General features: G+C 34.9%; 1 protein-coding gene across 3 annotated transcripts in view; it reads left to right on the plus strand.

Annotated features, from left to right (window-relative positions):
- The window catches only part of LOC138170876 (cadherin-9), a 187462-nt gene extending 173383 nt beyond the window's left edge, over positions 1-14079 (plus strand). For 2 of the 3 annotated variants that reach the window (XM_069100360.1, XM_069100362.1), the window contains 3 exons: positions 10224-10341; positions 10436-10687; positions 13247-14079. In XM_069100360.1, the coding sequence (XP_068956461.1) occupies positions 10224-10341; positions 10436-10687; positions 13247-13734 (858 nt within the window). In that variant the 3' untranslated portion in view covers positions 13735-14079. The remainder of the gene's footprint in view (positions 1-10223; positions 10342-10435; positions 10688-13246) is intronic. The other variant, XM_069100361.1, reaches the window with a different exon arrangement.
- The last annotated feature ends 10554 nt before the right edge of the window (positions 14080-24633 follow it).

Below are 24633 nucleotides of genomic sequence, written 5' to 3' on the forward strand. Positions count from 1 at the left end.
ATAGACATGTTAAATGTGTTAGCATTAAAATCATTCATAACCATAAAATAAAGGAAAAAGTTTTTTTAAGATTTTAAACTGTTACCATGAGTTATATTAATGATTCAGTGGTCCATATAAACAATGCACACATGTACATATGTATGCATGCACAGTGAAACTCATGTTTCTAAATTACATGTTTTAGAAACTACATGTTTCTAAATCCTTGGCAGTCACTCTGGAGGAGCATATTTTGGGATGAATGAAAGAATACAATCTCATGATGCACAGCATACCTTCACTCAAAAGAGGAACCCTCTCAGTTTACACTTTTAAAAGGTTTTTCAGCTCCATTGAAAAGAAATTTGGAAAATTGGTGAGAAAAGCAAATTAAGAAAGGGTTACCTTGAATTCACTTATAAGTTTAGTTCAGAATAAATTTCAGTTACAAATTTCTAATCAAGCATTTCAGGATGATAACAATGACCTAATAATTGAATTTTTTTAAAGCCATTAAAGAGACCCCTCTCAGATAAGTTGATGAGACTTTGTGCTTCATAAATGGTGTCCAAGACAATAAAAGGGATAATAAGTAGTGTGGCATTCTGTCCTTGTCAGATCACTTTTTGAGCATAGAGATATACCCTGGGAGCCAAATTTTAAACTATAAACTGGAGGGTGGCTAGGTGGCGCAGTGATTAGAGCACCAGCCCTGGAGTCAGGAGGACCCGAGTTCAAAATCTGGCCTCAGACAGATTTAACATTTGCTAGCTGTGTGACCTTGGACAAGTCACTTAACCCTGATTGCTCTGCCTTCCCCCTCCAAAGAAGCAAAAATATAAAATTTAAAAAAAGGAAATATAAGCTGGAGGGTATCTGAAGGTCAATTAAAATGAAAGTTCTTAAGATCATGGATTTTGGAAAATAGTCAAAGGAACTATGGATATGTAGAGTAGAAAAAAGAAGACTTAGGATGGAAAGTTTAGTATCTTTAAATATTTGAAAGGATATCACATTGAAGAGAGAATAGATATGTTCAACTAAGTCCCACATGTTAGAATTGAGTAATAAGTCAAAGTTGCTTAAAAGCTTGATAAATTTTACATTACTAAGTTTGATTTAAATTATTTATAAGGGAAAACATCTTAACAATTATAGTAAACTAAACAGGAAATGATTACATTGGGAGTTAGTGGTTTCCTTATAACTGTAATCTTCAAATATAAGTTAAATGATGACTTTTCTGGTAAGTTGTAGAGAAGATTCTTGTTTAGTTATTGCCTAAACTAAGTAGCATTTGGCCTGCCTTCCAACTCTGAGAATCTGTGATTTTATTATGTCTTAAGTAGACTTACCTGCCATTAGATTTGGAAATTAAGAGATCTCTAGGATAGAGAAGATTTAGTTTAATGATGAGGTCAGAAACCATATTGTAAACAGTTAAGGAAAGAGGAAAGGAAGTAAAAGCATCTATTGCAGATAACTTTCTCATTCTACTTTCTATCTTCAGCACTGCTCGGTTTCACCTCCATGGACCAAGGTGCCTCTGCCTGGGTATTCAGTGCACACCCATTCCACCTAATCAATGAGTTTAGCCCCCAAAAGCAGGAGAGATATAGGATTATAATTAGAAGAGATTGATGGATCAAGTGAGGGATTTTTGAGGATGGGGCAAATATGGACATGTTTGTAGCCAACAGGGAAGCAGCAAGTAGGTGTGGGGAGATTGAAGATAAGTGAAAATGGGTAGGAAAATAGAGAAGGATGTCAATTGGAGAAGGCAGGAGAGAATGGGATGACTTGTACATATAGAATGATTTTCCTTGACAAGGAAAAAGGACATCTCTTCATGTGTGACAGAGCTAAATATAAAGATCATAGTAAAAGCATCTGGGAAATGTGAGGGGAAGAAGAGGTAAAAAGAGGAAGCTCTCTGTGAATGAATGACCTCATTTTTTACTGAAATATGGGGCAAATTTCTCATATCAGAGGGTGAAAGGAGTAGGAATTATGAAAAGATTGAAGAAAGATGAAAAGGTTTAGAAAACCTGCTCTGGTAAGTAGGATAGTGAGTCAATTAGAAAAGTGTACGAGATTTGTCTCATTTCAGTGAGATAACATAAAATCATAGTAAATCTAGTCAGCACAATTTCAAAATTTTCTCCTGTTTCTCTTCTTTATTACTTAGCAAAGGATTTGAAGTAAATTTCGTGTAAAGAAGACAACAAATGCATTAAACCAATTTACTCTAATGTGAGGTAACTAATTTACTCTATGGTCTGTCAATCATGTTAGGAAGCCTACTTAACCTTCCAAGGGTAATGTTAGTCAATTGATAAATGTTTATTAAGAATCTCTTATATTCCAGGCACTGTACAAATCTTTAGGTACACAAAAATAAAAAGGTGAAAGTCTCTGCCCATCACGAACTCAGAATCTAATCAGGTAGACAACATGCAAACATATATATATATATATATATATATATATGTATGTATATATATGCATATATATACATATATATGTATATATGTATGGATAATTAAGGCATGATAAACAGAGGGAAGCCACTAGAATTAAGAGATATTGTAAAAGCCTTCCTATGAAAGGTGAAACTTGATTTGGAATTTGAAGGAAGCTAGGGAAATTAAAAATAAAGATGAGGAGGAAGAACATTCCAGGCATAGGAGCTAGCCAGTCAAAATGTCTAGAGTTTGGATATTGAGTCTTGTATGGGAGCAAGACTACAAAGGACACTGCCACTGGATGAAAGGAAAGAATGAGGGTATATAAGATGTAAGAAGACTGGAAAGTTAGAAAAGGAGAGGGAGACATTTTGAAGAACAATTAACACCAGAAGATTTTAGAATTGGCACTCTAAAAAAAGGATTTGTTGAAGCCAAATCATTAAACCAAATAAGTAATAATGGATTTGTGTCCTTGTAACAAAATGTGTTTAAAAAAATTAGACAGTGTGGTGAAATATATTGTGATAGGGACATTCCCTGAGCTCATTTTTACTGCCTACTCTTTCCACTATAGATAGCTTTCCCTATCAAAAGCCATACTCCATAGTGATTTCAAATATTTTTTGTTTTTGTGGTTTTTGTTTTATTTTGTTTTGTTTCCTCCTGACTTACAGTCCTTACCATAGATATGCATGGAGCATGAACTGGGTGTACACAGATAGACCTAGTACATCCAGAAACAATGATTATTCTTTCTCATAGTCCTATACTCTAGGCACACCCATGTGCCCTTTCAATCACTGGCCTACTTAAATTGACTTCCTATGGTATGGAACCTCTACTTGATACAGCCTTCTCTCTCTCTAATCATCATCACAATTAATTTCCTGCTTCATTCATATCCCACCAAAACTCCAGATTAAGGAAAGCCTTATATGTAGAACATACTACTTAGAATACCACTGGTAAGTCTAATAGTTTTAGACAGTCTTTAAGAGCAAAGGAATTTTGAATGTGCACTATGTCAGTTTCATTTCATGTTCAGTAATTACTTCTTCATCATCAGAATTCAGGGAAGTTCAGTCAGACAGAATTTATAGTGAGAAATGAATTATATAATGATAACCATTACCAAGCATTTTATTCGCCTCAGTTATTTCATTTTATTTTTGAGTTCATCTAAAGTATTGAGATCTATTAAAAATCAAACTAGCTTATAGATATGTCAGAGTGATAGACTTCTAATTGAGATATAATTGGATCTCAGGATGTAGAGAGCATACTACCAGCTTAAATATAATACCTACTGATATTTAAAATTAAGCTCAAACGTATCATTTAGAATCTCAGTCACCATGGAAAGCTAATGAATCATGTAGAATGCTACATTGTTCTATATAGTTTCCAAGTTATGTCTTTCCAAAATTAGTGTGCTCAAGAATTTAGACGGGGGCTGAGGCAAGGTGGTGGAGTAAAAGCAGGAACTTGCTTAAGTTCCCACACCAACCACCTCTAATACCTGTAAAATATAACTCTAAACAAATTTTAGCACTACAGAACCCACAAAATGACAGAGAGAAACAAATCTCCCACTGAAGGCATCCTGGCAGGCCAACAGGAAAGGTCTATCTCACCATGCTGGGGGCTGAGCAGTCCTGTGTGAGCTGCATAGGCCCAGACCTGGGGCAGCCATGACCTGTGGCCCAGATGCACCAGAGCAAACTTCAGGAGAGTGAATCACCAGCAGCTGTGGTGGTTTCCAGGCTTCTCAACCCATAAACACCAAAGCAAAAGTAAAAGGTCGACAGGGAACTGTGTTGGAACTGGGTGACAAAAGATCATGATCCAGCCCCTGCCCCCTGAGGGAGAAGTGGCAGAGGCTGCACCCAACATCTGGCTGCCTCTGAATTCCTGGCCTGCATATCATGGAGGTCCAAGTGACCATCCAGAGGGTAATCATACTCACTTCAACCTGCTTAGATCTGGGTCACAGTCTTGGGTGGTGGTCCTGGGGCATGTGGGCCTTGTGCCAAAGATTGTGGTGGCTGTAGAGAGTGTCCCTTCTCATTGCTCTGACAACTGCAAGAACCCTAGCAATTTGGGGCACAGCTCTCTCCACTCAGGAAGCAGATTTCTACTGTTGCAAAAAGCTCAAAAGTCAAGTAATTGGCTGGCAAAATGAGCAAGAAGAGGAAGTCCAATCAGACCATAGAATCCTTTTTTGAGGACAAAAAGGATCAAAACATGGAACCAGAAGAAGACAACTAAGTCAAAACTCCTGCATCAAAAGCTTCCAAGAAAAATATGAATAGGTTACAGGTCATGGAGGAGTTCAAGAAGGAATTTGAAAATCAAGTAAGAGAAGTGGAGGAAACATTGAGAAAAGAAATGAGAATGATGCAAGAAAATCAAGAAAAGCAAGTCAACAGCCAGCTAAAAGAGATCCAAAAATACTGAAGAAAATAACACCTTAAAAAATAAACTAACTCAAATGGCAAAAGAGGCCCAAAAAGTCAATGATGAGAAGAATGCCTTAAAAAAACAAAATGACCAGAAGGAAAAGGAATTTCAAAAAACTTGCTGAATAAAATAACTCCTTCAAAATTATATTGGAGCATTTGGAAGCTAAAGACTTTATGAAAAATCAAGATAAATTAAAAGAGATCTAAACAAATGAAAAAAAAAAAGAAGAAAATGTGAAATATCTCATTGGATAAACCACTGACCTGGAAAATAGATCCAGGAGAGATAATTTTAAAATTATTGGAATACCTGAAAGTCATCATCAAAAAAGAGCTTAGAAATCATCCTTCAAGAAATTCTCAAGGAAAATTGCCCTGATATTCTAGAACCAGAGGGCAAAATAGAAATTGAAATAATTCAGCAATCATCTCTTGGAAAATATCCCCCCCGAAAAAAAAAAAAAAACACCTAGGAATATTATAGCCAAATTCCTGAGTTCCCAGGTCAAGGAAAAATTATTACAAGTAGACAAGAAGAAGCAACTTGAGTAATGTGGAAACATGATCAGCATAATACAAGATCAAGCTGCTTCTACATTAAGTGATCAAAGTGCTTGGGATATGATATTCCAAAGGTCAAAGGAGCTAGGATTAAAACCAGAATCACCTACCCAGCAAAACTGAGTATAATCCTTCAGGGGAAAATATGGCTATTCAATGAAATAGAGGAATTTCAAGCATTCTTGATGATAAAACCAGAGTTGAACAGAAAATTTGACTTTCAAATACAAGAAGCAAAAAAGCATGAGAAGGTTAACAGGAAAAAGAAATCATAAGGAACTTATTAAAACTGAACTATTTACATTCCTATATGGAAAAAAATCATAATTGTAACTCATGAGAATTTTTTCCATATGTGGATAGCAGAAGGGAATATATAAATATACATATACATATATGTTTATATAGGAGGGTGCATGTGTGTACAAATGCATATGTGAGTTTGTGCATATGTGTGTACATGTATACATAGAGGGCACAGGATCAGTTTAATAGGAAGGGATGATATCTAAAAAATAAAATTAGGGAGTGAGAGGAATATAAAGGGAAAAGGAAGAAGGGAGAGATAGAATAGGGTAAATTATATAAAAGAGGCAAGAGAAAACTGTTACAATCGGGAGGAACAGGAAAGTGAAAGGGAATGGGTCAACCTCACTCTCACTGAATTTGGCTTAAGGAGGGAATAAAATACAAACTCAGTTTCATATATTACCCTACAGAACAGTAGGGGGAAAGGAAATAAGAGGGGTATGATAGAAGGGAGGGCAGATTGAGGGAGGGGGTAGTTAGAAGCACACACTTTTGAAAAGGGACAAGGTCAAAGATGAAAATAGAATAATTGGGGGTTGAATAGGATGGAAGGAAATATAGTTAGTCTTTCACAATGTAACTACTATGGAAACATTTTGTGTAGCTACACATGTAAAACCTCTATCTAAATGCTTATCATCCCACTGTGGGTAGGTAAGGAGGGAAGAAGGGAAAGAACCGGGAAATCAACATTTTAAAAACAAATGTTAAAAAAAAATTGTTTTGTACATGCAATTAGGAAATAAGATATACAGGCATTGGGGTGTAGCAATCCATCTTGCCCTACTAGAAACTTAGAGGAGAATGGGAGAGGATATCATTGAGAAGATTGGGAGAAGGGGTATTCAATAAGCTTGCTATCTTGGGGGGGTGTAGGGGAAAGATGGGGAGAAAATTTGTAACTCAAAATCTTGTAAAAATGATTGTTGAAAACTAAAAATAATAAATAAAATCTTAATTTAAAAAAAGGAATTTAGACATGCTTATACTCAGATATTGAATTTACAGGAATTAATTTACCTAAATTATTCTGAGCCTCTCTTTCCTTATCTCCAAAATGATAGCATCATATTAAGTTTGTCTGAGGTCATCCTAAATCTTCAACATTAAGAGTCTATGGAAATGAACATAAATCACCATGCAAAATTGTCAAAATATGGCCCCCTCAGTTTTGTATTATTAGTAAATAGTACTGCCACTAGTGCCATTGCTGGTGCTGCAACTACTATTCCTACTACTACTACTACTACTACTACTACTACTAATAATAATAATAATAATAATAATAATAATTGATATGTTATGGTTTAAAAGTTTGCAAAACATTTTACCTGCCTTCCCTTCTGGTGGCTATTAAAATCCCATTTTCTCCAAGAAGCCTTTCCTGATCCCTCTTTTGTTTTAGCACTTTCCCTCTAATATTATGCTCAGTCTCTCTTGTCTCTGTGTTGTCAGTACATCATCATTTTTCGTGTTGCCACTGTATTAGCTAGTGGATTTCTTGAGAACAAGACCTTTTTTTTTTATTTTTCATTTCTGTGGAACCACAGAACTTAGCGCAGTACCTAACACACAACATGTGGTTAATTAAAAGATTATTGAGATAACCTGTTCATGGTTTTTCAAAAGTCTTAATATAAACTGTACTGACTTCAAAAAAGTTCTGGCTTAAAGCTGCACTAAGAGTTCTGGGATGCCCTGTAAAATATCATTTGACCCTTAAGTATTTCAAGTGAGGGTCTGAATATAAAAGGATTTTAAGTATTTCAGTTATCTTTATAAATAATTTAAACTGATTAAGAATATGAATGTCAGGGTGTCTAGGTGGCGCAGTGAATACAGCACAGACCCTGGAGTCTGGAGGACCTGAGTTCAAATCCAACCTCAGGCACTTAACACAAAAACTAGCTGTGTGACCTTGGGAAAATCACTTAACCCCAACTTCCCTCCCAAAACAATTATAAAACAAAAGAATATGAATTGGGGCAGCCAGGTGGCTCAGCAAGTAAGTGCACCAGCCCCAGTGTCAGGATGACCTGGGTATCAAATCCGGGCTCAGATACTTAGCACCACACCCAGAAATAAGTGGCCGTGTAACCTTGAGCAAGTTACTTAACCCCAATTGCTTACAAAAAAAAAAAAAGAATATGAATATCCTACTAAAATAATATGCACATTGATACATCTCTTGTTATTTCTTCTAACTATTTTATCTGTCATGTCTTCCATTTTAAGTGAACAGCTGCATTTGGTACAGAAGTTTCCTAATGTTTCTTGATACATTTTCTCTCTTTTGTCTAAGCATTTTTTTTTCTTCAGAGGTTTAAGAAATGTAAAAGAATTAAGCTTAGAGTTATAAATAGTTGGTCATTGATTAAAAACAAAGACTGAGTTTCCTTACACATTACCCATCTAATAAAATACAACCTTAGTTGTTTAATGAAATGTTCACTTATATCATTAATTGCTAATGTCATTATGGATGTCTATTAAGGAATATAGAAGCAGGGATATAAAAAATTACTTTTTCAAAAGCATTAACTTTGTATTTCCACTGTAGTGAACTTCCCAGAAACATATACTGTGAAGTTAAAGAAAAATATAACTCTTCTAGGATGTTAGAACAAATGTGTACAATAAATGAGAAATATTGAACTGATTTTTGGAAGAACTGGGGTGGTTTCACATACTCTAGTTGGGGATTCATTATATGCTGGCATTATTTCAAAAAGTAGTAATTCTAAACACCTGTCATATAACCAGTAGGTTTTAATATCAGCAGTTGGTTATTATAATATACTTGGCTAACTTCTATATTATGAAAATGCATTAAGACCAAATTAATATGAGCAAAAAGAAAGTAACAGTATGGTAACGCTAAAGGTTTTTTTGTTGTTGCTGTTCCTTAGTTTTGTATTTTTGTTGTGGTTGTCGTTCAGGATATGCAATGCAAAGAACATGTAGGCCAGGACAGTGGATAGGAAAGGAGTTTATCTGAGCCTTCCCAATTCCCTTTGTATTTAAATTATAGATTTTTAGGATTTGAGGAGATGCTTGAAGCAATTCTATCTTACCTGAAGTATAAATCTCCTCTAAAATAGGGTCACATAACTTCAACTTGAATTTGTTTTCCTGTATTAAGGAATTCACTACTTTTTTATACAGCCTGTTCTTTCTACTATCAACACTTCATACTCCCCAAGCTATTTGCATTCCGTTTTTGGAAAGTTTCACCTCCATTTCTTTTGAACCAGTTGTACCTATTAAGTGTGGTTTTCCAGTATTGAGATGCATCCCAACAACTCTTAATTTCACCTTCCTTTAAAAGATAAATTTGCCTCTTATGCTAATGTTGTTAGTATATTGTGTTCATCAATATCCCATGCTTTTAATTGAATCCATAAATATTACCTTTGCTTTTCCATAATTTTCCACTATGAATTATTGAAACTGATATACTTCTTATACTTCTACATTCTAGCTCTTGATCCTCATTATTACATCTAATTTATAATCAATTTATGTCTCTTTTCATTTTCTCTTAATCAGAAGAGACAATAGTTCAAGATGCTGCTTTTTTCTCTATCTTTATTAGAAAATTTCCCAAGACTACATAATGTTTGTGTCAAAGCATGGTTTGCAAAGCCAAGCTTATACCAAGTTAACTTCTATTCCATCTCTTAAGTGGCAATGCATCATATAATTTTCAAGTTAAATTCATAACTTCATTTGACAAGAGAGATGAAAACAAAACTTTTGCCTCATATTTTCTTAAGTTTTCTGCCCAAAGCTTCATGATCTTACAAAAATCCAGACTACGTTGCTGTTATCACTAGTTCCCAAGAACATCATGGAACTGAGGTTTAACACATCTTAGGAGTCTCTGTTAATCCCAAAATGATATTAAGGATAAACAGCTCAAGTACTATTGGCACCTTTTCCACTTTTATCACCAAGCTACCATTATAGGCAGACTATCTTCTATCTTCTTCATGTGTACTATCTTAGTAGACTATGATAATATCTACTTCTTGGAACCAGATATTTATGGATATAGAAATGGGTATGGATATGTGTGTATGCATATGCATGTGTGTGGGTGTAAGTATGTATATAAATAGTCTCAAGTTCTAGACCTGCATGCAAATTATTAGTTGAAGTTTGAAAATCTTTATATCCATTCTTAGAAAATTCATTTAAAAGCCTTTTTTAAAAATTTTCTGCTATTAAAGAACCACTGAATGGTTAAAGAAAACTATAACCATAATATTTTTCTTCTGACAGTTGTATTTAAAAAAAAGGTATGCAATTCAATAATAGTTTAACCACATTTGAATTTTTTTAAATGATGCTAGAATCTAGATAATTTACTGCAACATTTTCCAGAAAACAAAGCATTTCAGATTACCTTCTCATGACAATTTAATTGTTATTTTTCCAGTTAATTCAGACAATCAGTGTCATGGACAAAGATGACCCTCCTCGGGGACACAAGTTCTTCTTTGAACCAGTACCAGAAATTCCTCTTAATCCAAATTTCACAATTGTAGATAACAAAGGTATACATGAGCCTTACTCATCAAATTCATTTGTTATTTATCTCTCTGAGATACTAAATAGTTTATCATATTTTATTCTTGCTCTTTCTTATAGATAACACAGCTGGTGTACTGACTAGAAAGGATGGGTATAGCCGTCATAAAATGAATACTTATCTCCTACCAATTTTAATATTTGACAATGATTATCCAATACAAAGTAGCACTGGAACACTAACTATCCGCGTGTGTGCCTGTGATAACCAAGGGAATATGCAGTCCTGCAATGCAGAGGCTTTGATCCTTTCAGCTGGTCTAAGTACAGGGGCTCTCATCGCTATTCTCCTATGCATTCTCATTCTGCTTAGTAAGTGACTGCAAATAAATGTTCTTTCAACTTGCAAAACATCTACCTCTCTTTTTATAAGCACTGCATCTAAAAAGAAAAAGAAAACATTTGGGGGCGGCCAGGTAGCCCAGCTAAGAGCACTGGCCCCAGTGTCCGGATGTCCTGGGGGATCAAATCTGGGCTGAGATACTTACCACCACACCCAGAAATAACTGGCCATGTAACCTTGAGCAAGTTACTTAACCCCAATTGTTAAAAAAAAAAAAAAACATTTGTAGGGGGAAAATAAGCAATGCCATGTTAATTTTCACATTGTATTAATAAGGCCTACACATTCACATTACTTGGCCACTTTTAAATTGTGTTGGAAAGTACAGACAGACATTGCTGGTATTTCCAAACAATGCCAAATTAAGAATAAATTTGCTAAAAATATTCCATGTCTAATAGGCAAATGCATGAGAACTTTTGTAGTGCTCATACTAATTATAAGGAACAACTCAATAATTGCAGTATAAATTTGTTATATAATGGTATAATAGTCCAATTAAAGATTGTATTTATTCTGAATGGTGACCATGACTGCATCAGGGCTTATATTTTCTTTTTGCAAATAAGTCTAGGCTTCACAAAAACAAATGTTTTATTTGAGTGTATACTAACAGGACAACCATTTGATTCAATTAAACAGTTGTTTCTCCATTAAACAATTCCAAAACATTCATTTCCTTAGCTGTTTAGCCAGAAATCCTTATGCTGAGGGTAGTGAGGCCAGCCAAATTTATTTTCAAATGCTATTCCAAGCTGGCTCCTTTTCACTCAAAACCCTCACAAACCACCTGGATGACTTCCCATTGGCCAGGAACTCTTGCAGGACTTCAGAGGATGCCTGAGGGAAATGACTGAGAAATCATTTGTGCAGTTAAAATGATCCAAATATTTTCAAAAAAACATTTTCTTGGGGTAGGTGTATGGGCAAATTATGCTAACAGCCAATACACAAGTAACGCAACCAGCTGTCAGGATTCAACTATTCACATACATTAAAAAAATGTTTTTATGTCCACAAGATGATTCAATTGTGATTAATGATGTGTTGGCAACTACTTCTGAATTTATCTAATTTGCTTTATTCATAAGGAGCTATTATTTTGTCAGTTTATTTCTTACAATATAGAAATACTTATATGTGATCCATGTAAATATATATATATATTTATATATAATATTATATATACACATACATATCCAAGTGTAAATATGCATCTATATATACATATATATACACACACACATACATATATATGTACATTGTATATTTCTCTATATCAATAAAACATGGTAATATGTAGGAGTACTGCCAATTTCCAATGAACCCCCTGAATTTGTATAACTTTTTTATGAAATACAATCTGCAGCTTTTCTCTCTGCAGAATGGAGGTGGCATATTTCTCCCTTTCCCAGCTATAAATAAATAGGAAAGTCCAAATAACCTTCTTTTTACTTTCTCACCATCCTTTCTAGATACTGTGTTTATCTCCAAATCTCTTCCATTAAAATTAAATCCCATCCTAGAATTTATTTCTTTACAAAGCACAAATTTCTTCAGCAAAGTATATTTCTCAACCTACTTTTGTGTTTCCATATGCGAATAAAGATGACTGTAGTTTTGTTTATGCACAACCATCTTTTGAAATCTATAGGGCTAGACAGTGAAATTCACCCCTCGCCCACAAGACATACAATTTAAATAAAAAATAAATAAGAGATTATTTCCAAATGACAGTCATCTTTGGAATTAAGGGGGAACCATGAATTTTAAAGGAATGGGGTAGATAATTGTGAGCAAATTAAAAAAAAGTAGAAATCCAAATAATATTCTGGAATAATATCAATGAAGGTAAAGTAAAGTTATGTGGAGTTATATTTAGTTAGGAAAATAGATTAAATCTCTGCTAGTTAAATATATACTATATCTAAAAATTTGATGTTAAATGTAAAGGCTTTGTAGTACCATGTGTCATGTACCGTATCAAATAGTTGTGTTTCAGAAAAGATCTATCCATAAATGATTTATGAAGTTCTGCCTGCTTTGTGAAGAGTTAAAAAAGAAAAAGGAAAAAGAAATCCAAAAATGTATATAAGGCATAATATCATTCTTATCTAAATTTGGGAAGATTAAGCAAACCTTCGGAAATTCAAGCACCTTGAATTTCCCTAGTTCTTTCCTCAATGGAGCAGTGCTGTATAATTTGTAGTCAGGCTTGTGCAAAACTCCAGGCCTGGAAAGAAAAAGAACAAATATTATTAGAAGTTATAATTATGTAAAATATGGTTATTGACTATAGTACAATGGAAATATAAATTGAAATTTGAATAATGTAACCACTTCACCTGGATTCATTATTTTCACTCTTTGAGACCTAGTTATATTTTTGCCTGACTCTAAATGCTCTCTGAAATCATAGAATAACCACTTTATTTTATCTGACAATTTTATACAACTCAGATGCACATAATATTCTTTACTTCCAATCATTAAAATTTATCCAAGATTTTTTTCTTTTTCTTTCTCAGTTCTAGTTGTGCTATTTACTGCACTCAAGAGACAAAGGAAAAAGGAACCCTTGATCATTTCAAAAGATGATGTTCGAGACAACATTGTGACCTACAATGATGAAGGGGGTGGGGAAGAAGACACCCAAGCTTTTGACATTGGGACACTGCGGAATCCAGAAGCCAGGGACGACAGTAAACTCCGAAGGGATGTAATGCCTGAAACTATTTTTCAAATAAGGAGGACTGCTCCATTGTGGGAAAATATTGATGTACAAGACTTTATTCACAGAAGATTAAAAGAGAATGATTCAGACCCAAGTGCTCCACCTTATGATTCCCTAGCAACATATGCTTATGAAGGGAATGATTCCATAGCAGATTCCCTCAGTTCTTTGGAATCTCTTACTGCAGATGGTAATCAAGATTATGATTATCTCAGCGACTGGGGACCTCGATTTAAAAAACTTGCAGATCTGTATGGAGGTGATGACAGTGATCGAGACTGACAAAAGTTACCAGTGACTGACTGGGTCAGTATTAATGAAAGTAATGTCTTTATTGATAAATTAAGTGACCTGCATTCTCTTACTTAGGGTAAAATACAAACTTAAACATACAAACAAAATGTAAGTGTTGTCTTAGTAAGGGTTTGCTTAATAAATATGTCCATGTGAATGAATATGAATGGTATAGCTATACGAAATTTTCACACTCTGCCTAAAAATCTTGGAAGAAAGATACATCACATCAGTAGAGAGAACTTTAAAAGGCTTTTTGTGCCTTTTCAAAGAGAAGGAAACTTTAAATTTTTTTTCTTATCTTGCTTACAATCACCTTTATTATATGGGACATTGTGCAAATACTTTGTAAACTAAGATAAAAAAATTTAAATAACTATTACTGCCATATTTATTGAGTTGAAGAAGTCTTTGTGTTGATTCATTCATAATATTTTTATAAATGTATATTTATATTTTTGTATTTTTATGAAATAAACTAGTATTTATAAAAATTATATGCTTTTTACTTCTTTTCTAAAGACATGTTTGATTTCCCTCTTATAACTATGTAATCATAGAATCTTTAGTATTTGAGGAGCCTTAGAGTTAACCATGTCCAACACCCAAACTGATCATCCAATATTTGCTGGAATAGCTCCAGGCACAAGAATATCATTACCTGCTGGGGCAATCTGTTCCCTTTCAAGACAGTTCTAATTACTATAAATTATTTCTTTATATGGTATCTGTGAACACATCAATGTGAATAATCCCCAAAATGGTGGACATTTCAATCCATGTATGACTTCTGAACCTATGTTATTTTAGCCTATGCTCTTTATACTGATTCTGTATAGAGAAATTAACCAACATTCTGGAAGATTTCCTATGGTCTTTGAAAAGTGTGTGCAAGTTAGTGCAATACTCGAGTATCTATCAATCTCCTATCCTTTACTCTAACTAAAGGACAATCTTATTTGCTGTCCTAGATAAAAGAATACATTCTTTACTGTCTCTCACATCACTTATATCTTTGCACTTGCAATGTTCACTGCATTGAGACAATTTCTGCTCTTTCAAGGCAAAGAAATTTAATCCTTTTTCTACATATTTGTAATGGAAATTCAAATTTAAAGATCTTCCCTGCCCCTAGGCCCTTTGATAGGCTTTAGAGACTCTGAGAACCTTCCTTGATTTGAAAATATACTCTGGCTCCTAATAGGCTGAATGTGGTCACATGGAGTCTGTGGCAGGAGGCTTGGTTTTCAGGAATGCCCACACCTTGATGCTGTGTGTTTGGGCAGTGGGTCAAGAGGGTGGTTACATTCTCTGACCCAGGAGAAGGCTATATAATCCCTGATGTGAGGCTTTGCTTTGGGGCTCACTTTGAGAAGTGTTCTGTGATTTGATCAGATGAGACTCTGGGAAGCTGTTGTTGAGACTCCCCTGGCTTTGAAAAACCCAGATGTTGATGGGAACTGTGATTTGGTATGGATGTGATGGTTGGACAGTTTGGCAACCTGTCTGCTTGATCTGTTTCTCCGTCTTGATAATTCTGTCTGTATACTCTGAAGTTCGGGATGCTGACTTTTTCCCCTGAACTAGGCAAACTATATATGTTTGACTGATTAAAGTAAGCTTGTTAACCCCTTTTGAGTTGCTTTCCTTTATCAGAGAAGATTCAAGAACCTGTGTTGGCAGCCACCCTGGGGATGCTGGCATGCTTGCTGATATAAAATGGTGACGAGGATGGGATCTGCAGAGTAAAAGAAAAGTATGAGTTCTGGGATAATTGTTTGTTTCCCAGTTGTGGTAGCTGTGACTCTGTGGAGCCATGGAGCAGGAGAGAAGAATGGCCTGCATGCGGACTTTGCTGAGCTGAGAGCAGGAATGGTGAGCTGCCTGTGTCGGGACCTGGGCAGAAGCCAGGAGTGGCTGCTGCCTGTGGGAGGAGAAGGAACCCGGGAGTTCAGAATTCAGCCACAGGAAAAGATAAGAACTGAGAAGCAGAGTAGGGGCACTGAATGTGTTTCCTTGCTGCATCCCACAGTTTGGGACCTAGGGGGAGGATGGACTTGTGACTATGGTGGGTGGGATGAAGTTCCGTGGACCCCCAAGGACCCCACCTTGTTAGTTTTGTGTCCCAGGCCCCTCTCTGTACTTGGAAGCAGAGGCTGGAGCTGTGTGAGGGGAAGGACACCCCCCTCTGCCCAAGAGAATTTTCTTTGGACTCTTGTTTTGAATTGAGGTGATAATGCAATGTACTTTGTGTTTGTTTAAGGCCCAGTGGCCACTTTGGTAACTTTAGTTCTGTATCTTGAAAATGTGACCTAAGAGATGTTTAGTGGTAATTCCAAAGTAAATTGACTATGCTATGGGCATGAAAGATCTTGGGGCTGAATGTAATGGAAATGCAAATTTAAAGATCTTCCCTGCCCCTAGGCCCTTTGATAGGCTATAGAGACTCAGAGAACCTTCCTTGATTTGAAAATATACTCTGGCTCCTAATAGGCTGAATGTGGTTCCATGGAGTCTGTGGCAGGAGGCTTGGTTTTCAGGAATGCCCACACCTTGATGCTGTGTGATTGGGCAGTGGGTCAAGAGGGTGGTTACATTCTCTGACCCAGGAGAAGACTATATAATCCCTGATGTGAGGCTTTGCTTTGGGGCTCACTTTGAGAAGTATTCTGTGATTTGATCAGATGAGACTCTGGGAAGCCGTTGTTGAGAACCCCCCGGCTTTGGAAAAACCCAGATGTTGGTGGTAACTGTAATTTGGTATGGATGTAATGGTTGGACAGTTTGGAAACCTGTCTGCTTGATCTGTTTCTCTGTCTTGATAATTCTGTGTGTATACTCTGAAGTTTGGGGTGCTGACCTTTTCCCCCTGAACTAGGTAAATGATATATGTTTGTCTGATTAAAGTAAGCTTGTTAACCCCTTTTGAGTTGCTTTCCTTTATCAAAGCAGATCCAAGAACCTGTGTTGGCAGCCACCCTGGGGACACTGGGGTGCTTGCTGATACAGTATCGTGTCAAATACCATTTTACCATATTCCCAACAATTATATCCTCTAAATCCACAGCTATTAATAACTTATTTCCTAATGTACCTTAAGGATCCCTGGGGTTTGTTGTTTCACATTTACTACCTACAAGTCCTTCCATCAATCCTGATTTTGAGAATTACCTCCTATGATTTCTGAATCCTCTAAATATAAGGTGAACTCCTTTGAGCAGGGAATGGCTACTTTTTCTTTATTTGAATAACCAACAATAAATATAGTACTTGGCACATAATAAACATACACAAAATGTTCACATAATTCATATATTCACTCAAATATTTGAAAACAATAAAGATATCAGTCGTTTGCTTTACTTCACCCTGAATAGGCCAAGTTACTTCCACCATTCCTCACATGGCATAGTTTTGTTACCTCACTGTCTGTCTATTAAATTCTACTATGCAGAACAGAATACTTTATTATTATTTTATTCATTACCCCACTCCTGAAATGTTCTTCCTCCTTGTCTCTGTCTCATGACTATCCTGGATTCCTTCAAGACTCAGCTAATATTCCTTTGTCAGCAAAATGCTTTTCAGGTTGTCCACATTGCTTTTGATTCTCTAATTTTATTAACTATAGAATTTCATGAGTTCTTTTTGGCTGATGCAACATCATTGACACTGAATTTGAAGTCAAACAAAATCTCCAAATGTATTTTTACAATTAAAAAAAAGCTGTCATCATGTGTCCCTTTATACCAAAGGTGATTCATTTGATATTTGGTACAAATAATTTTCTTTAATCTTTGATGAATAAAATTTTTCACATCTGTGCTCCCTTTGTATTTGCTTTTGAAAGAGATTTTTGCAACTAAGTACAATTCAAAATTGTTGATATCTTTGTTCTATTATGATTCTTTTATTGGAAATGTTAACTATCCCTTCATCTTTAACTTCACTCAAAACATTGATCAAAATGTCAGAAAGAATAGATTTGAGGACAGGGTCCTCCAATATACTAGCATACTATTAGAGAGACTCTCTGGGTTTTTGCTAATCCCTTAATCACTATTCTTAAAGTCAGTTACTGCAGGTGATGACAAATTGGACCTGAATTTCATAATAAAGTGACTTCATTTTGCCAAAACTTTTTCTATTTTAATTATATAGTAAACTAGTTAACAAGGTTTGTTAGTCTATGGTTAGTTGGCCAGAATCATGATAGACACCATAAATATTTTACAAAAAGCTTTCATTTATGTTGTAAATTTTCTTAAGTGCTTTGCATATGTAATTTACTTCTTGTAACAAACTTATAAGAAACTGATGCAGATGTTAATTGACTTGTGTAGAAATATTTTATAATAGAAAAAGAAATAATAGACTTTTGATCAACTAATAAATAAGCATTTATTAAACTCTAACTTTGCAGAAATATTTTCCAAGCTGCTGCGAATAAAAGGAAAGTAGTGAATTAGTCACTACTCTCAAGTGTCTCACATTCTTTTAGAGGTAAAAACATAGGCCAATAAGATATACTATGTTGATCTATTACCAAAAGTTTAGAAATATGGCAGTACTTCTTTATGCAATTCTTAGGTCTGTACATAATTGCTTGACTTTTTTTTAATGTGACATAAGTGTGAAGTTTTATTGCAATTCTCATGGAGATCAAGTTAGTCATGGTAATAGAAGGTTTAAACACTAAAGAATTAAATCATTTTAATTATAATGGTTTTGAAGATAATGTTAATTAAAATACTGGTAATCAAAATGCCTGGGGGTACAATCAAAGCTTAATTACAGTTCTCTTTTCAAATTAATGGTCAATGTCTCTCTAGAACCCAGAATTTTCATCATATCCAGAGCATACCATGTTCTTTTGAAAGTATAAGGAATTCACAGAAATTCCTTGAACTAATACTAGAATGTGTCTATAGATTTTGAATACACATAGATTTTACATGCATCATCCCATCCTTTAAAGGTACCTTTAGCTTTGAATAAGGTACAATTTATCCACAAGCATCTAACTTTATTCAATCATTTACATGGTATTAATATAGGAGCATGTACATTTCATGGAAATATTGGCAATAAATCAAAATTGAAATTCAGAAAAGTAGAGGGTGCTAGCCCTCATATTTGCTAGATGGTATCAGGAACCAAAACCCAGAGATTAAACAAACCTCATAGGTAGTCCAGGAAATTCCAAACAGAGAGCAACTGAGGCCCAACAGGAAGGAGATTATCAATAGAGTATGAACATAGGTAATCAGTAGAGGCTTAGACAGATTTCACTAAAGGTATGTTAACTTATTAATGTAGTCCATTCACAAAATAAAATAGATGGTAGGCAGTGGGGAGGTTTGAGACATTTAAAGAATGTTAAGGCTGTGAGAAACCTTAGATATCATCTAATCCTTATATTTTTCATCTAAGGAAATAGAAACATACTTCACAGTCAGAAACAATGACAGCTGGAAGTCAAAGCCGAGTCTTTCCCAGGACCCTCAGTTAAAATTTTCTTTCCATTGCACCATGACACTTCAGGGAAAAAGACTCAAGTTTATGTTATACATTAGCTGCAAGGAAATCTAATTTTGCAAATGAAAACAGGATTTTCGAGGAAAGACTCAGAGGCAAGACCCCAGTCTACAGAAATATTAGCGATATGAAGAGAAGGCCTTCATTCCTGGAAAAAATAAGGTATGGGGCAGCAGAGTTATAATGCTAGTACTTAAACAATAGAAAATGAAACGAAGAGTACATAATTGGATATTCTTTGGTGTGGGATCAGAACTCAATTCAAATATGAAATTCATATACTTACCAGTCATGTGATCCCAGGCAAGTCAATTAATCTGCATTCGCCCATTTTCTCACCTGTAAAATGGGCATAATAATGGTCCTACCTCCCAAGTTTTGTGTTGAAAAAATTAAAACTAGAATAATGATATTCATATAATTATTATAATTAGTCTGTTATAATTATATGCACATATAATTATAACATGTAATATAATATTTAAACATACTAAGAGAACTTTTTGAAATACTAGTCTATTAATGACAATGTAATACTTTTTGTGTGATTATATTGCTGAATTCAGGGTTCTGAATTCAACTGAATTCATCCAACTGTCACCTAGATTTACAGGTAAGCAGCTCCCAGCTCCCAGTCCAGCTACATACATCAAACTTAGCAGAGCCACAACAACATTCATGCACATTGCCTGCACCATCATCAATTCACTATCTGCGTGGAAAGTCAACACAGACTCACAAACAGGGCCTCTGTATGAGAAATCAACACAAATAATCAGTAAAGTCTTAGGACCTCTAAAACATAAGTAAAAATCTCCTTCAGGACTTCTGTAAACAGACAGCAGGAACATTCTTTTTCAGGGCTTCTGATCCAACAGTAAGGTCCCTGGACTTCTGTTACAAGATCAACATCCTCTATCAGCAGAAAGATTTGACAAAGTACCATCAACACAGCCATCCTTCTCAGTTCTGCTTGGTCCTAGCTTGTGCCCCTGCTTTTATATAGCAAGTTCCTTGCACTTTGAGCTTCACCAGTTCTGTTTCTAACAAAGACTTGATAAAATCACAGATGAGGCTCAGACACTTGAAGAGCTGAAACAAGCAGCTAAGTACTTAAACTAGGAGCTAAGTACAATTTTGCTTGCCTTTACACTTGTTTAGCCATTCCACAATTTATGGGCATTCCCTTGATTTACAATTCTTTGCCGCCACAAAAAGAGCTGCTATAAATATTTTTGTATATACAGTTGCTTTTCCCACTTGTATGATCTCTTTGGGATACAGCCCTAGATGTGGTATTGCTGGGTCAAAGGGTATGAACATTTTCATAGCCCTTTGGGCATATTTCCAAATTTCTCTAAAGAAATTGCTCTTCACAGTTCCACCAACAATGCATTAGTCTTTCAATTTTCCCACATCTTCTCTAGCATTTATCATTTTCTTGTTTTGTCACATTAGGCAATCTAATAGATGTGATGTGGTACCTCTGAGTTGTTTTAATATGCATTTCTTTAATCAATTGTGACTTAGAGCATTTTTTCCTATGACAGCTTTAATTTCTTCCTCTGAAAACTGCCTTTTCATATGCTTTGACCATTTATTAATTGGGGAATGACATATATTCTTATAAATTTGACTCAATTCTCTATATATTTTAGAACTGAGGCCTTTATTGGAGACATTGGTTGCAAAACTTCTTTCCCTATTTTCTGCTTCCCTCCTAATCTTGGTTGCATTGGCTTTGTGCAAAAACTTTTCAACTTAATGTAATAAAAATTATCCATTTTGCATTTTAAAATATTCTCTCTTGTTTGGTCATAAATTCTTCCTTTTTTCATATATCTGACAGGTAATCTATTTTTTTGCTTTCCCAGTTTGCTTATAGTACCAGCCTTTATCTAAATTGAGTGCTCATTTATACTTTATTTTGGAACATAGTGTAAGATAATTGGTCTATGCCTAGTTTCTGCCATACTATTGTAACAGTAATGAGATCTGAAGTTCCTTTTGTATTGCTAAGCTAAGAGGTGCTTATCACCTAGTTCAGAATAAGACTCCCTTAAAGAAACAGAAGTTATGAATTCCTGGCTCCTGCTGCTGATGTAACAGGAAGGGCTGAACAGGGAGTGGCAATACTATATATAAGGAAAAGCCCCAGAGAGGGAGAGTCATATCTTCTTGGAACAAGCTTCATGGAAGCAGATGCTGCTGTTGGGGATGCTGAAAAAGGAATGCCCCCATTCCCTCAAACCCCAGGCTGAAGAGAATTATTTTTATTTGGAGAATCTGGATGAAGTGATTTTTTGATTCTGGGAACCAGCTGAAACTTCTGATGAGTCTCAGGGCCACCCAGAGCCTGAGGTTGTTGAGGATTTCCAAGGGCAGCTGGAGCTACCAAAGACTGAGGAAGCCTGACTATGATCCTGGTACTTTGTATGCACATGTTGGTGGCTTTGTTAAGCCTTGTCTTCCCAGGAACAGAGACTGCGAAGGATTTGAGATGGACTAGACACTGTGAGATCCATTGTGAAGAATGAACTGCACAGAGAGCTGGAGAAGGACTTGTCTGCCTTTTGAACCCAAGTGATAGTTTGGTGAATCCAGGTAGGATCTGAGACCATGAAAGGGGGATCCAAGGAATCTGAGAAACCACCCTGAGTCAAGCTGAATGAAGATTTTATGTGGACACTGTACTGACTGAGAAATTGTAAATTTACTAGTGACCTAAGGGTGGGTGGTCTGTGAATTTTCTGATGATTGAAGAGTGAATAAGGAAGGGTGATTGAATGATTGAATTAATTGAATGATTGATTGAGTAAAGTATTTTACTTAGTGATTGATGACTGAATAAGAGACTGATTGAGTTAACTTAGTGTGTCCCATCAGTGAAGAATTGTTGTACTTTGTGTTCCTTGAGAAGACAAACCTCCTTAAGGATGATTGAATGACTGGGTTATTAAATGATTGTTATTTGTTGAAAACTTTGATAAGTTGTTGTGAATGCTATATTTTGAGTTTCTGTGATAAGTTGTAACATAGTGAATGCTGTACTTTGAAAGTTTTGCTTTGATTTTTATGGAATAAATTGAGTGTTCACTATACTGTGTATTCAGAACCTCAAAAGCTGTTCACAGCAGCATTCTTCTGAAAAGCTGCTCATGTTTGGCTTTACAACTATTTTCCAGTTTTCCCAGGAATTTTTGTCTAATAGTGAATTCTTATCCCAGAAGCTGGAGGCTTTGGGTTTATCAAACAGTAGATTACTATAGTTATTGACTACTGTGTCTTGTGTACCTAACCTGTTCCACTGATCTACCAATCTATTTCTTAGCTAGTATGAAGTAGTTTTGATGATTGCTGCTTTATACTACAATTTAAGTTCTGGTATGGCTAGACCACCTTCCCTAGCATTCCTTGTAATTAATTCCCTTGATACACTGGATACTTTTTTCCTCCAGATAAATTTTGTTATTATTTTTATAGCTCTATAAAATAATTTTGGTAGTTTGATTGGTATGGCAATGAATAAGTAGATTAGTTTGGGCACAATTGTCATTTTTTATTATATTACCTTGACCTACCATAAGCAGCTAATGTTTTTTTTTTCCATTTATTTAGATATGACTTTATTTATCTGAAAATATTTAGTAATTTTGTTCATATTTTTCCTGGGTTTATTTTGGCAAGTAGACTCCCAAATATTTTTTAATGTCTACAGTAACTTTAAATGCATTTTCTCTTTTGTCTCTTGCTGTTTGGCTTTGTTTGTAATATATAGAAATGCTGAGGATTTACATGGGCTTACTTTATATCCTCCAATTTTGCTAACGTTGTTTATTTTTGCAAATAGTTTTTTACTTGATTCTCTAGGATTCTTTAAGTATATCATCATATCATCTGCAAAGATTGATAACTTTGTTTCTTCTTTGCCTATTCTAATTACTTCAATTTCTTTTTCTTCTCTTATTGCTAAAGCTAACATTTCTTATTCCATATTGAATAATGGTGGTGATAATGAACATCCTTGTTTCACCCCCCCCATCTTATTGGAAATTCTTCTAGCTTATCCCCGTTACATATGATGTTTGCTGATGGTTTGAGGTAGATACTACTTCTCATTTTAAGGAAGATTCCATAGATTCAATGCTATCTAGAGTTTTTTAAGAGGAATGTGTGTTGAATTTTTTCAAAAGCTTTTTCTGTATCTATTCAGATATTCATATGGTTTCTCTTACTTTTGTTCTTGATATGGTCAATTATGCTTATTGTTTTCCTAATATTGAACCAGCCCTGCATTCCTGGAATAAATCCTACTTGGTCATAGTGTATTATTTTCATGATAAGTAGCTGTAAGATTTTTGCTTTTATTTTAATTTTGACTTCTATAATCATTAGGGAAATTGGTCTAGAATTTTCTTCTGTTTTGAATCTTCCAAGTTTAGGTATGAGTATCATACTGGTATCATAAAAATAATTTGTTAGGATTCCTTCACCATTTTCCCCAAATAGTCTATAAAGTATTGAAATTAATTGTTCTTTAAATGTTTGATAGAATTCACTTGTAAATCCATCTGGGTCTATTAGAGATTTTTTTTTTTCTAGGGAGTTCATTGGTGGCTTTTTCAATTTCTTTTTCTGAAATGGTGTTATTTAAGTACTTTATTTCCTCCTCTATTAATATGGATAATTATATTTTTGAAAATATTCATCTATTTTACTAAGATTGCCAAATTTGTTGGCATACAATTGGGCAAAATAGCTCCTAATTCTTGTTGTAGTTGCCTCTTCACTGGTGGTGAATTCACCCTGTTCATTTTTGCTACTGATAATTTAATTTTCTTCTTCTTTTTCTCTAATCAAATTAACCAAAGGCTTATCTATTTTTACTGTTGTTGATGGTGGTGCTTTATTTTTGTTTGATTTTTCTGTGAATCACTTATTCAAAGAAGGTAAGCTGGGAGTTTATACATAGGAATGATAATTTTTCCAAGTGAATAAATGTGTAAAAAAATGTTGAAGTGGGGCTAAAACTAAACTTTACAGGATACCAAGAGTTTGTGGTTATTACATGTATAAAGACCCAGCAACTAAAAAAGAATAAGAAATATCAGTCAGATATAGAAAACCAAGACAGAACAGTGGCATTAAATAACAAACAAACAAAAACAGATAAGAGATAATATAAAAAGAAAAGGCTGTCACAGAATAATATACTTGAGAGACCAAGAAGGATGAGGATTATTATTTATGAAAAATGTTCAAACTGGGTATTTAAAAGATTAATGTTAAATTTACAGAAAGCAATATCTGTTGAATGATTAGTTTGGAAGCTAGACTTCATTGAATTGA

Source organism: Petaurus breviceps, unplaced genomic scaffold (genome assembly GCF_028583685.1).
Source record: "Petaurus breviceps papuanus isolate PSGF00001 unplaced genomic scaffold, PetGlider_PUasm1.0 40, whole genome shotgun sequence".
Lineage (NCBI taxonomy): Eukaryota > Metazoa > Chordata > Mammalia > Diprotodontia > Petauridae > Petaurus > Petaurus breviceps.